We start from the raw sequence: 13,512 nt of genomic DNA, 5'->3' as shown, positions 1-13,512 counted from the left end.
AATTAACTTGGCGTGGTGGCGGGCGCCTGTAGTCCCAGCTACTCGGGAGGTTGAGGCAGGAGAATGGCTTGAACCCGGGAGGCTGAGCTTGCAGTCAGCCAAGATTGCGCCACTGCCCTCCAGCCTGGGTGACAGAGCAAGACTCCGTCTAAAAAAACAAACAAACAAACAAAAAACTTGATTCCCTTTTGAGGAACTGTCGCAGTTTTCCAAAGTGGCTGCAATGTTTATACCGTATCAGCCGTGGATGAGGGTGCCAATTGCTCCACATCCTTGCCCATGCCTGGTGGTTCGTTTTGTTTTGTTTTTTTCTGTCTTCTCAATTTTATCCATTCTTGTAGGAATGAATTGGGGTTTTTTTGTGTGGTAAAATACACAGAGCATAACATTTACCATTTTAGCCATTTTAAGTGTATGGTTCAGTGGCACTGAGTACACTTGCATCGTTGTAAAAACACCGCCACCATCCATCTCTAGAACTTTTTCACTATCCCCGACTGAAACTCTGACCGTTATCAGAAAGGGGTCCAGATCCAGACCCCAAGAGAGAGTTCTTGGATCTCGTGCAAGAAAAAATTCAGGGCGAATCCATAGACTAAAGTGAAACAAGTTTATTAGGAAAGTAAAGGAATGAAAGAATGGCAACTCCATAGACACAGCAGCCTGAGGGCTGCTGGTTGCCCATTTTTATGGTTATTTCTTGAGGATATGCTAAACAAGGGGTAGATTATTCATGCCTCCCCTTTTTAGACCATCTAGGGTAACTTCCTGACGTTGCCATGGCATTTGCACACTGTTATGGTGCTGGTGGGAGTGTAGCAGTGAGGAGGACCAGAGGTCACTCTCGTGGCCATCTTGGTTTTGGTGGGTTTTGGCCAGCTTCTTTACCGAAACCTGTTTTATCAGCAAGGTCTCTATGAACTGTATGTTGTGCTGACCCCCGTCTCACCCTGTGACTAAGAATGCCTTCACCTCCTGGGAATGCAGCCCAGTAGGCCTCAGCCTTATTTTACCCAGACCCCATTCAAAATGGAGTGGCTCTGGTTCAAATGCCTCTGACAGCCCCATTAAAAAATAAATTCCTATTCTCCCTCCCTAGCCCTTGGCAACCTCCATTCTACTTAATGAATTTGACTACTCTAGGGACCTCACTGAAGTTCATTTTATTTTGATTTGCATTTTCCTAATGGCTAATGATATCAAGCTGCTTTCTATGTGCATACTGGTCATTTGTGTATCTTTCTTGAAGAAATATCTATATCCTTTACTCCTCTTAAAATTAGGTTGTTTTATTGTATTATGACAAGTCCCTTGTCAGATATATGATTTGCAAATATTTTCTCCCATTCTATGGGTCATTTTTTCCCTTTTTTAGAGTTCCTTTTGAAGCATAAAAGTTTTTAGTTTTGATGAAGTTAAACTTATCTTTTTTCCTTTGGTCACTTATGCTTTTGGTGTCATATGTAAGACATCATTGCCTCATCTGAGGTCAGATCGACTCCTGTGTTTTCTTCTAAGAGTTTTATAGTTTTAGCTCTTACATTTGGCTCTTGCATTCTGTTAATCTATGCTGAGTTAATTCGTGTAGATGGTGTGAGGTTAAGGGCCCAACTTCGTTCTTCCACATGTGGGTATTCAGTTATTCCAATACCATTTGTTGAAAAGGTGATTCTTTTCCCGTTGAATTGTCTTGGCACCTTTGCTAACTCAATCATCCATAAATGTATGCATTTATTTCTGGAACCTCAATTCTATTCTAGTGATCTCTGTCTATCGTTATGCTGATAGCACTGTCTTGGAAACTAGCTTTATAGTGAGTTTTGAAATCAGGAAGTGTGTGTCCTCAGACTTTGTTCTTTTTCAAAGTTGTTTGGATGGTTTTTGTTCCCTCATACTTCCCTATAAAATCAAGGGTCATTTCTACAAAAAAGGCAGCTGAGAGTTTGATAAGGATTGTGTTGAATCTGCAGATCAACTTGAGGAGAATTGTCGTCATCTTAACAATCTTCTTTTTGTTTTTGAGATGGAGTCTCACTCTGTCTCCCAGGCTGGAGGGCAATGGCGGGATCTCGGCTCACTGCAAGCTCCGCCTCCGGGGTTCATGCCATTCTCCTGCCTCAGCCTCCCGAGCAGCTGGGACTACAGGCACCCGCCACTACGCCTGGCTAATTTTTTTGTATTTTTAGTAGAGATGGGGTTTCACTGTGTTAGCCGGGATGGTCTCCATCTCCTGACCTCGTGATCTGCCTGCCTCGGCCTCCCAAAGTGCTGGGATTACAGGCGTGAGCCACCGTGCCCGGCCCATCTTAACAATCTTCTAACCCATGAACACAGCATGTCCTTCCATTGATTTAGGTCGTCTTTATTTCGATGATGTTTTGCAGTTTTCAGTGTGCAAGTCTTAACGCTTCTTTTTAAAGTTTATTCCTAAGTATTTTGTTGTTTTTGACGCTATTGTAAACGAAGTTATTTTGATGCTGCTGTAAATGGGAGTTGTTTTCTAAATTTCATGATCAGATTGTTCATCATATAATTACAGAGAAATATAATCAATTTTCAAATATCTTATATACTGCAAACTTGCTGAACTCCTTTATCAGCTCTACAATTTTATGGATTTCTTAGGATTTTCTACATACAAGATCACCTTATTGTAAACAGAGATAATGTCTTCCTTTCCACTTTGGGAGGATTGCTTGGGGCCAGGAGTTTGAGACCAGCCTGGGCAGAAGAGTGAGACCTCATCTCTACAAAAAGTACAAAAATTAGCCAGGTGTGGTGGTGGGTGTCTGTTGTCCCAACTTCTCAGGAGGCTGAGGTGGGGGGATCACATAAGCCCAGGAGTTTGAGGCTGCAGTGAGCTATGATCGTACCACTACACTCCAGCCTGGGTGACAGAGCATGACCCTGTCCCCCCTCCAACCTCCCCTCAAAATGATCACCTAAGAGCCTTTCCACTGTGGGGTGACAGTTGGTTCCTCATTTGCTGCGCTATCATTGGTTACTTGGGTCCCAAGGGGAAGGTTCTAAAAGCCCCAGGTACCCTGAGGAGACTTCCAGAAATTCTATGGCAGTTGGATCCCCTTGAGGGAAGGGAGCCATTTTCTTTCCTGGTTTGGTAAAGAGCTGCTCATCAGTTTGCGGGAGAAGCTGTTTGCCTTCAGCTGGTGAGCGGCCTTCAACTGTGCTGGGGGAGTCGGAGCCCAAGCTGGGAGGGAGCGGGGAGGCCTTCAGAGGATGGAGGTGGGACCCAGGCCCTGGCAGACAGCAGACCCTCCACTTACCCCAGAAGTGGCTCTGCTCGCCACCGCGAGCCGGTCATGGCTCTGGGCCCCCGAGGCTGGCTGCCCCCTACCAGCCTGACGTCTTCCAGGGCTCCAGACTCCTCCCTGCTCCTGGGAAGGCCTTGCGTCAGCCCCCTGGCTTCTCCTGGAAGCCCCCAGCCCCTTCACACTGTCTGGTAGTGGCCGTTTCCTTTTCTCTTTTTTTCTCCAGCATTTATCTCTATCTTTCCCATCCTCTGAACTTTACGGTCACAGGAGCATAAGCACAAGCACATACCACTTTTGGGCAGCCTCACTCCCGGGGCACCCCCCATGGCAGGGCCGAGGCAGGTGCCAGCACCGGCTAAAGCACTCCCCGCCATCCCTCCCCACCCCAACCCATCCACAGCTAAAAACTGCACACTCTCAACCAATTCTTTTGTTCCTGCTCTGGCAGAACAGAGATTTCCTGCGGTCCCAGGGATGGGTGGGAAATTGGGGAGCCCGGGAAACAGTTCGCACCTGTTTCTTGCACTCTTAACAGATACCACGGTGTAAGGAAAGGCCAAGATGACAATGGCCCCGGACGTCAGACTACAGTATCTGGAGGAAGTTGCCTCCATCCTCTTGAAGTTCAAGGCGGACAAATGGAGCAAGCTGATAGGCGCCGAGGAGAACGTGGCCCTGTTCACAGAGTTCTTTGAAAAGCCCGACGTCCAGGTGCTGGTGCTGACGCTCAATGCGGCCGGCATGATCGTACCCTGCCTGGGCTTCCCCAAGTCCCTCAAGTCCAAAGGGGTTTACTTCATCAAGAAAAAGCCCGAGAACATCAACAGGGACAACTACAAGGCCCAGCTCCTTTACGGCGACATCAGCCACACGCCCGTGGACCAGCTAATGGCGGTGGTGGAGGAGGTGAGTGCGTCCAGGCTGGCGTCCGGGGTCTCGAGCACCGCCAACTTCTCGGAGCGGCCTTGAGTCCTGCTGCTCAGCCTGTAGTCCCTGGGCCAGCAGCAGCCGCAGAGCCGGGGAGGGACTGGAAATGCAGGCGCTCGGGCCCTGTCCACGCTGACCTGCTGAGACAGACCTGCTTGCTTTTGGTTTTTTAATTTTTTTTTTTTTGAGACAGGGTCTCACTCTGCTTCCCAGGCTGGAGTGCAGTGGTGGGAGCACAGCTCACTGCAGCCTCAACCTCCTAAGCTCAACCAATCCTCCAGCCTCAGCCTCCCGAGTAGCTGGGCCCACAAGCATGCACCACCACACCTGGCTAATTTTCGTATTTTTTGGTAAGAGATTGAGGTCTCACCAAAAAATAGCCTATTGCCCAGGCTGGTCTCAGACTCCTGGGCTCAAGCGATCCTCCTGCCTCAACCTCCCAAACTGTTGGGATTACAGGCATGAGCCACCATGCCCGGCCACAGACCTGCTGTCTAACAAGACCTCCAGGTGGTGCTCATGCCCTTGAAGTCTGAGAAGCCCGGCGCATCCCCTTGTTCTCTCTAGACAGCATTGGGACTGCCATGCTGTGCCAGGGACGGTTGCTGCCCACGGCCTGGGAAGGTGGGGACTGAGTAGCGGCAGATCAAAATTGGTTTCCCCAATTTTGAGACTTTGTGTTAAAAAGGGGGAAAAAATGGAGTGTCATTTTATGTGTCCCTCTGCTGTCACCCTTGGCAGGTGCTGTGTCGGGGGGGCGGGGGTGGCACACTTTGGAGAGTCGGACCTCCAGAATAGGAGTGCTTTAGCCTTCCTGGTCATCACTCTTCTCACCTGCAGCACAGGGGCCTGTGTGCTCCGCTTGTGCACCAAACATTTGCTCACAGTTCTGGAGGCTGGAGGTTGAAGATGAAGGTGTCGGCTGGGTTGGTTTTCCCCAAGGCCTCTCTCCTTGACTTACAGATGGCCATCTTCTCCCTGCATCCTCATGTGGTCGGCCTTCTGTGCGTGTCCAATCTCCCCTCCCCGTGAGGACACCCATCAGACTAGGGCCCACCCTAGTAACCTGATTTTAATTGCTCACCTCTCTTTTTTTTTTAAGACAGTATTTTTGCTCTGTTGCCCAGACTGGAGGGCAATGGTATGATCTCGGCTCACTGCAACCTCCGCCTCCTGGGTTCAAATGATTCTCTTGCCTCAACCTCCCAAATAGCTGGGATTATAGGCACGTGCCACCATGCCTGGCTAATTTTTATATTTTCAGTAGAGATGAGGTTTCACCATGTTGGCCAGGTTGATCTCGAACTCTTGACCTCAGGTGATGTGCCTGCCTCGGCCTCCCTAAGTGCTAGGATTTACAGGCATGAGCTACCACTCCCAGCCCTTACTCACCTCTTTAAAGACCCTATCTCCAAATAGTCACATTCTGAGGTGCTGGGAGTTACGGCTTCAGCAGATGGATTTGGGGGACACAGTTTGACCCGTCACTGTCCTCCTAGGCTTTTAGCAATGAGTGTGTGCTGTGGGTGCAAGAGCTTGGGGGTGGCTTTGGCACCACCAGGACAGGGAAGTTGGTATAAACTCCATGACCGGCCCCACCTCCTTCTGGAAGAAGGACCCAGTTTTCCCAGGGCTCCAGACACCGGGTCTTTGGAATACCCCTGAGGACATGGCTCTGTGCGGTTGCCAAGCTGGTGAAGGCACAGGACGCGGAACCACAGAAGTGTATCCTTTTAGGTCATCTATCCTCTGTTAAACCAAAGCGAGAACGTGGCTGGATGGCCCCAGGTGGTCTCGGAAGACATCGTGAAGCAGACCCACAGGCTGAAGAATGAAATGTTCGTGATGAGTGGCAAGATCAAAGGCAAAACCCTGCTCCCTATCCCGGAGCACCTGGGCAGCCCGGACGGCACGCTGGAGTCCATGGAGAGGTGTGTGGGCCCGGCTGCTTCCAGCCGCCACTGGGTGGGAAAGTGACGCATGCTTGACCCCCACCCCCCACCCCCGACCCGTTTTTTCCCTGCAGAGTGGCTTCACGTGTTAAATACAGGGAAACGCAGGGCAAGGTGGTACATTAGGTGGTGCTGAGACTCAGGAAGATGAAACCAGGGCAGGGAGGGAGCAGGCTCTGCAGCCCCTGGTGCTCTGGCACCTGCACCCCACTGGGTCACACATGTGTGCCGGTCCAGTCACCACCCAGCAAGCAGAAGGTGTCCCACCTGTCAGCATGGCCAGGAAACAGGAGGCGCAGCTTTAAGATGCGGGACACGGTCAGTGAGTGGGAGTGGGAGGGACTCTCAGCAGGTACATGCAAGTCTGTGTAGAGGCTGCGGTGCCCCAGAGGCCCTGGGAAGCCCAAGGGACTCCAAGGTGTCCCTTCCCACCTGCCTTGCCACAATTTGCAACCGCCCTGATATGTGAGACCCTCATGACAATGAGTTCCATACTTTGCCTCATGTGGGTAAGTCCTCCACTGATCATTCACGAAGCCCCAAGCACCATGTCCGGTGGTGACACCAGAGGAGCCATCTTGAATAGGGTTTAAATAGGGTTTGCTTAATTCCCTCCCTCTTCCTTGGAGGTGAGTGCCTCCAGGCACTGGCATCTCTGACCACACCCATTATTTCCCTGGCATCTCTTCCTAGCTGGGAGTCTTGGGAACTTCTTTAGCCTCCCCGAGGTGGCTGGAGGCACCAGGGACATGAGACCAGACAGTGTTGCTTCTGGTGGTTTGGGATTGGTGGGTAGAAGGCTTCACGGGAGAGCTTGGTGGGACCCACGTGTGTGTCGCCATGAGAGCAATGCCCCAACCTTCTACTGGTCAGGATCCCCTCTTCACTGGACAACTCGATCCTGCACACCATCGAAACCGTCATCATCGACTGGTCCCACCAGATCCGGGATGTGCTGAGCAAAGACTCAGCCCAGGCACTGCTGGATGGGCTGCACCCCCTGCCCCGAGTGGAGTTTGAGTTCTGGGACGCTCAGCTGCTGAACCTCAAGTGCATCCATGAGCAGGTACGGCCTCCTCTCTCCTGTGGGGCTGCAGCCTCGTCCCAGCTGGGCGACCGGGCCGAGCTCTCCGCCCCCCAGTGCCAACCTCCCAGGAGTCCTGAGGGCTCTGATGACCTGCATAAATTCTGCAGCTCCAGCCAGCCACAAGGTCAGGTTGGCCTCGCCTTAGGGTCTTCCAGGTCAATGAAAGGTGGATCTTCCCTCCCCTTTTCAGCTAAACAGACCCAAAGTGAACAAGATTGTTGAGATCCTAGAGAAAGCCAAAAGCTGCTACTGGCCAGCCCTGCAAAACATTTACACCAGCGTCACTGAAGGTGAGCCTGTGACCCCGCCGTGAGATCTGCACGAAGCCGTTCGCGCCTCCCGGGAGGGCTGGGTCGGGCCTGTTACCAACCCTAGGACGTTGGCCTCCCTCTGCAAGCAGCTTTCTCAGCCCCCTCCACCTGAGAAAGACCCGTTTCCTGAAGGAGCAGGTCTCTGCACATGGAGGCGCACCCGCATCGTTTCTGAGCGATTTCTGCTCTCTTACCGGTGGGCGCTTGTTCTTGTTCCATGCAGGGCTGAAGGAGGCCGACGGTATCGTGCTGTATTTGAAGCCCCTACGGATCCTGCTGGAGGAGATGGAGCAAGCCGACTTCACGATGGTGTGCTGGCAAGGGAGCGCCGCGCCGGTGGGGAGGGCCTTGGTTCTTTTCTTTTTCTTTCTTTTTTTTTTTTTTTTTTGGAGGGGGTCTCGCTCTGTCGCCAGGCTAGAGTGCTGTGGCGCCATCTCGGCTCACTGCAACCTCCAACTCCCTGGTTCAAGGGATTGTCCTGCCTCTGCCTCCCACGTAGCTGGGATTACAGGCATGCGCCACCGTGCCTGGCTAATTTTTGTATTTTAAGTAGAGATGGGGTTTCACTATGTTAGCCAGGATGGTCTCGATCTCCTGACCTCGTGATCCGCCCACCTCGACCTCCCAAAGTGCTGGGATTACAGGCGTGAGCCACCACGCCCGGCCTGGGTCTTGTTTCTTCAAGGCATGTGGGGCCGTGGGTTTCTTGGCTGTCATCAGATGTGTGGGCCTAGGGAGTCGCCTCTCCCCTCCTCTTTGGGAACCCTCTCCTGGATGCCCAGTGATAGCCACGGGGAGGGGAGGAGGGCTGGGACACTGGGAAAAGATGCAGAGGCCGGTCCCCTCCAGCGCGCCTGGGCCTGTCTCCCCGCAGCTCCCCACCTTCATCGCCAAGGTGCTGGACACCATCTGCTTCATCTGGGCCACCTCTGAGTACTATAACACACCTGTCAGGATCATCGTCGTCCTGCAGGAGTTCTGCAACCAAATCATCGAGATGGTAACCCTCCACTGGCCCCTGGGTCCCCTTCCTCCCCTCCTGGCTGGGGCCCCTCCCCAGTTTACTGTTTTCCTGCTGCCCGTGTTCCCCAGCAGTTTGGAAGCAGGCCAAGATGTCAGCATAAGCCTTTTCAGGCCCCGAGCTGAGATGGAGCCCTCCTCGAGGCTACCTTGAGTTCTTCTAGGGAGGGCACTGAGGGAGAAGAAAGGGAAGACGGGGACAGAGCAGGAGGTCTGCCCTGAGTCCCAGCACCCCGAGACCCATGCAGTGCTTTGTGGGTTTCTCTAATCCCACATCAAACCACCTTCCGTCTCCCTTAGCCGAGATTTTCTTTCCTTCTTCCCATTCATGAGCACCTGCTAGCCAGCCATGGCGTTTGAGCTGAAGGGCTGTATCCCTGCGCCACCTCTGTATATTAAAGCCATGCTGTGGCCCCGTCTGCAAGACCAAAAGGGCACTGGGGTCCCCTGTCCCTGGAGGGCCTCTCATCATCTGCGACCCCCACCCATTTATGCTGCAGCCTTGGCAAAGGATGAGGGGCCGAGGAGGGGAAGCAGCTCGGTCTCCTAAAATTGGCCCAGCAGTGGGCAGATAGGAGGGGTTATTTCGGATATCCATACGTCAGAACAGATCATAGGTCCTGCAGGCGGCGTGTCTGGATGTCACCCCGAATGGCTTGTCAGAGCTTTAGATGTCTGTCTTCTCTTTTGCCCAGACGCGAACTTTCCTGAGCCCGGAAGAGGTGCTGAAGGGCCTGCAAGGTGAAATCGAGGAAGTGCTGAGCGGCATCTCCCTGGCTGTGAACGTGCTGAAGGAGTTCTACCAGACGTACGACTTCTGCTGCATGAACATGAAGCTTTTCTTTAAGGTACCCCTTCCTTGCAGGGCAAGGGCCCAGGCGAGACAAGAGCGAGTTCATATGGGCCCCGATATTTGAGAAACTGGGGACATGTGAAGCAAACGCGGTCTCATCTCTCTTTCTCTTCTCTAAGGACAAAGAGCCCGTGCCTTGGGAATTCCCTTCTTCTCTTGCCTTTCACAGGATGAATTCCTTCTTCCACCGCGTCCAGACCATTGAGGTAAAAACAGAATTTTGTGTATCTTGACCTCCACTTCCCAGACTGCTCCTACCCTAGGACACCTGCAGCGTCCATCCCTTATCCCTCTTGCCAATAATCCCCCAGGCAGAAAATAAGTCAGGCCCAAACGTTTGTTACGGAGAAACCAAGGCTTTGTGGCAGCATCTGCCGTGGCCGGAGCTGTTAGCCAAGAATAAAAGTGACCCACTTTGGGTGCTTCTCCCCTTATCTCGTGGATTCTGTCACGAGCAGGTTACTGATAAGTTAAACCACCACGTTCAGGACACCTGGGGGCCAACAGCAGTCACTTAGTTGGACTCCATTATTACAAATGGAGACTTACAAAGGCCCCGGTGCAAGCACCATGTGGATACACGGAGTGATGCACAGCAGATAAAAACTTAAAAATGGTGCATGGCCCAGCCCAGTGGCTCACACCTGTAATCACAGAACTCCGACAGGCTGGCGAGGGAGGATCACTTGAGCTCAGAAAAGTTTGAGGCTGCAGTGAGTCATGATTGTGCCACTGCAGTCCAGCCTGAGTGACAAAGTGAGACCCTGTTTCAAAAAAAAAAGCTTCAAGGCGATTTTCTCTGGGGCTCTGGAGAAAAGAGATGACAGGGATCAAGATGTAGGGCGAGGAAGTTTTGCCTCTTGTATCTTCTGCATGGTGTAATTTTTTAAAACTTTGTGCACATATAACTATAACTCACATCCTTAAAAAGGGGGAAGATCATCCTGGAACCGTAAAGCATTGACTTTAGGGTGGAACTCCATTGTCAGCGGCTTGGGAGAGGCTTGTCCAGTTCTCATCTACACCTCCTGGGGGGCAGCGGAGGGAGGTCCGCTCAGGAGTTCAAAATTGCAGTCACAGAGCGAGGACTCATGCCTGAAATCTCCCAGACTGAGAACGTGGAGGGTCGCAGTCACATTTCTGGCCAAGGAGCTCTGGTTCCCACATGACTGATTCTGAATCAGAAGGAAGATTCTGGGCAGGAGGGGACTTTGGAGGGGGAGGAAATGGCTTTGCTGTCCACCCCCTGACAACAGGCCATGCCAGCTTGTCTGTGTCCTCCACGTCGGGTGGAAGAGTGAAGAGGTCCCAGCCCTTGGTGCCTGTCTCCTCGGGGTGGTATTGGTGTGTGGCCTGATGGACTTGGGAGAATAGCACCAACCTCAGCACCAGTTTAGGGGAGTGATGTCAAGTCCACAGGGAGATCTCCAGTCTAAACTCTGCCTGCACTGTGCCTGGTATGTGCAGGGGCACAGAAGAGCATCTGGGGAGCCTTGGAGACCTCCTTTGGGAAACAAGAACTGCACACACAGAACCAGCTAACGGGATGGGCCTGAACATGACTAAAGCAAACACAAGCGGTGCAGATGGGAGACCGGGCCCCTGGGAAGGAATGCATTGCTATGGGCCAAAATAGTCAGGGAGCACTTCACGGAGAGGAGGCATGAGCCACACCTGCGAGGAAGCAGAATTTTCTACATGTGTGTCCATCCAGGCATCCCAGCCACTTTCCTCTTGGATCACCTTCAGGACATGGCACTCTGCATAGGATGGTCTTCCAGGTAGCGGGGAATTTAAAGCTTAGCAAGAGCATCAGAAATCTTCAGCACCATTCCAACTGCTTCCCACAGCGGAGAAAACGGAGGTCCCAGCAGAGCGTGATTTATTTAGAGGTGCGGTTTGGCCAGTCTAGGGTCAGAACAGGAACCCAAACTTTATCCTCTCCAGCTCCTCCTCATTCACGCCTCATAGATAATTCACAGAGCCCTTCCTTCCATCCCCTCTTTCTGCAGGGGATGGAACATTTGCTTAAAGAACAGCACAGACACAGAGGGTGTCCTCCTACCCTCACGGTTGGTGTCTCCTGGGGGCATTTTGCTCTCTAGCTCCTCCTGCCTGCCTGGGGTCAGGGCTCGTCCTGTAACTGGACCCGTGAGTTTGGTTGCGAAGATGAATTGACTGTGTTTTTGTCCTCCGCTAGGAGCTCTATAAAACGGCGATTGAGTTTCTGAAGCTGGAGAAAATTGAGCTTGGGGGCGTGCATGGGAACCTCCTTGGGAACCTGGTGACCCAGATCTATGATGAGGTCTTTGAGCTGGTGAAGGTTTTTGCCGACTGCAAATATGATCCCCTGGACCCTGGAGACTCGGTAGGTCCTCGGGCAGGCTCGGATGAACTGGACTCGGTGAGAACAGCACCAGCCTTGGTACCGGCTTAGGGGAGTGATGGGAGGGCACACGGAGGAAGCAGGTGCTGGGCGATCCCAGCACTTTCAAACTGTAGAGCAGTCCCCACAACAGTGAGCGTATTCAGCTGCGCCTCAGTCCCGAGTCCTCTCAGCAGGGCAGGGGCTAGAGAGGGTGTCCTTGGCTTGCTTTGCACGCTGATGACAAGGTTGACATTTCCATTTGCTTTTAGAATTTTGACCGTGATTATGCTGATTTTGAGATCAAAATCCAAGACCTGGATAGGAGGCTGGCCACGATCTTTCGCCAAGGATTTGATGACTGCAGCTGTATCGAGTCCTCTGCAAAGGTAAGCATGCAGCGGAGACACGGATCTGGAGCCTGGCGCCGTTGGTGGTGGATTCATGTCGAGAACGATCTTGGAGACCATTTCATCCTCTCCATGTAGAGCTGATGTCCAGGGAGGGAGGGCCCTTTCTCCTGCACCTCAGAGTCAGTCAGCCGTGAACACCCAATGTAGCTCCTGATGGTTCTTACTGCCACATCTTAGAGGAAGAGGAGGAGGTGAGTGTGAGATGGCATTATTTTACTGATACTTCTTATGCTCGCTCAGAAAAGAAGGGGACCATTTATTCTTGATTCAGTTTCCCACTGGTCAAAAGGAGTGAAAGTTACAGAGGTAAAGTTGGTGTAAAAATAAAATTCACGCAGATTTTGGCCCACTGAGCTGAATTTATACAGTTCCTTCATCCATGCAGGCCACTATAACAAATTGCTGTAGACCAGGTGGCTTAAACAACAAACATTTCATTTCTCTCAGTTCTGGAGGCTGGGAGGTCCAGTAGACTTGGTGTCTGATGAGGGTCTACTTCCATTCCTAGATGGCCATCTTTTCATTTGGTCCTTACGTGGCAGAAGGGGCAAGGGAGGTCTCTGGGGTCTCTATTTATTTTTAGTTTTAAGGGGTTTGGTTTTTTTTTGTTTTTTTGTTTGTTTGTTTGTTTTCTGAGATGGAGTCTTGTTCTTGTTGCCCAGGCTGGAGTGTAGTGGCACAATCCTAGCTCACTGCAACCTCTGCCTGCCGGGTTCAAGCGATTCTCCTGCCTCAGCCTCCCTAGTAGCTGGGATTAGAGGCACCCGCCACCACACCTGGCTAATTTTTGTATTTCACTAGAGACAGGGTTTTGCCATGTTGGGCTGATCTCGAACTCCTGACCTCAGGTGATCCGCCCACCTCAGCCTCCCAAAGTGCTGGGATTACTGGCGTGAGCTACCACACCTGGCCTAGTTTTTGTTTCCGTAGAGACAAGGTTTTGCTATGTTGCCCAGGCCCATGAGTTCTGGGCTTGACTGCTCCCAGGGCCCCTGATCTGAACTGTTTAGCCAGACCAGGTCCCATGACTGTGAAGGCAATCGGGTTGGCCTGGGCTGGTGGTCATCTTTCAGGAGGATGTCAGGGCTGAGGTTGCTAAGGACAAAGGTCTCTCCCCCACAAATGTCAGGATGTTCCTTTGCCCTTTTGAACGGTCTTGCAAAAATGCAAATACAAGGGAATTTGAAGCTCCGCAAATTAAGGATCAAGTAAGTCTTGGGTCGGGTTGGTATTCCAGGCAAAATATCAATGAATGTAAATTAATACAGTACCTCCTTGCTGTGATTGAAAAAATTATTCAGTTATACTTGCT

General features: G+C 51.8%; 1 protein-coding gene across 1 annotated transcript in view; it reads left to right on the top strand.

The window, feature by feature from the left end:
• Nucleotides 1-3,080: 3,080 nt before the first annotated feature.
• Nucleotides 3,081-13,512, top strand: part of DNAH17 (dynein axonemal heavy chain 17) — a 149,833-nt gene continuing 139,401 nt past the window's right edge. Inside the window, exons 1-11 of the mRNA XM_032177998.2 lie at nt 3,081-3,167; nt 3,808-4,178; nt 5,937-6,130; nt 7,025-7,217; nt 7,429-7,528; nt 7,773-7,858; nt 8,424-8,549; nt 9,265-9,417; nt 9,542-9,628; nt 11,623-11,790; nt 12,060-12,176. Coding sequence (XP_032033889.1) covers nt 3,834-4,178; nt 5,937-6,130; nt 7,025-7,217; nt 7,429-7,528; nt 7,773-7,858; nt 8,424-8,549; nt 9,265-9,417; nt 9,542-9,628; nt 11,623-11,790; nt 12,060-12,176 — 1,569 coding nt within the window. The 5' untranslated portion in view covers nt 3,081-3,167; nt 3,808-3,833. The remainder of the gene's footprint in view (nt 3,168-3,807; nt 4,179-5,936; nt 6,131-7,024; nt 7,218-7,428; nt 7,529-7,772; nt 7,859-8,423; nt 8,550-9,264; nt 9,418-9,541; nt 9,629-11,622; nt 11,791-12,059; nt 12,177-13,512) is intronic.

Source organism: Hylobates moloch, unplaced genomic scaffold (genome assembly GCF_009828535.3).
Source record: "Hylobates moloch isolate HMO894 unplaced genomic scaffold, HMol_V3 SCAFFOLD_15, whole genome shotgun sequence".
Taxonomy (NCBI): Eukaryota; Metazoa; Chordata; class Mammalia; order Primates; family Hylobatidae; genus Hylobates; species Hylobates moloch.
The sequence above is the reverse complement of the archived record's forward strand: the minus strand, read 5'-3'. Positions and strand labels throughout refer to the sequence as shown.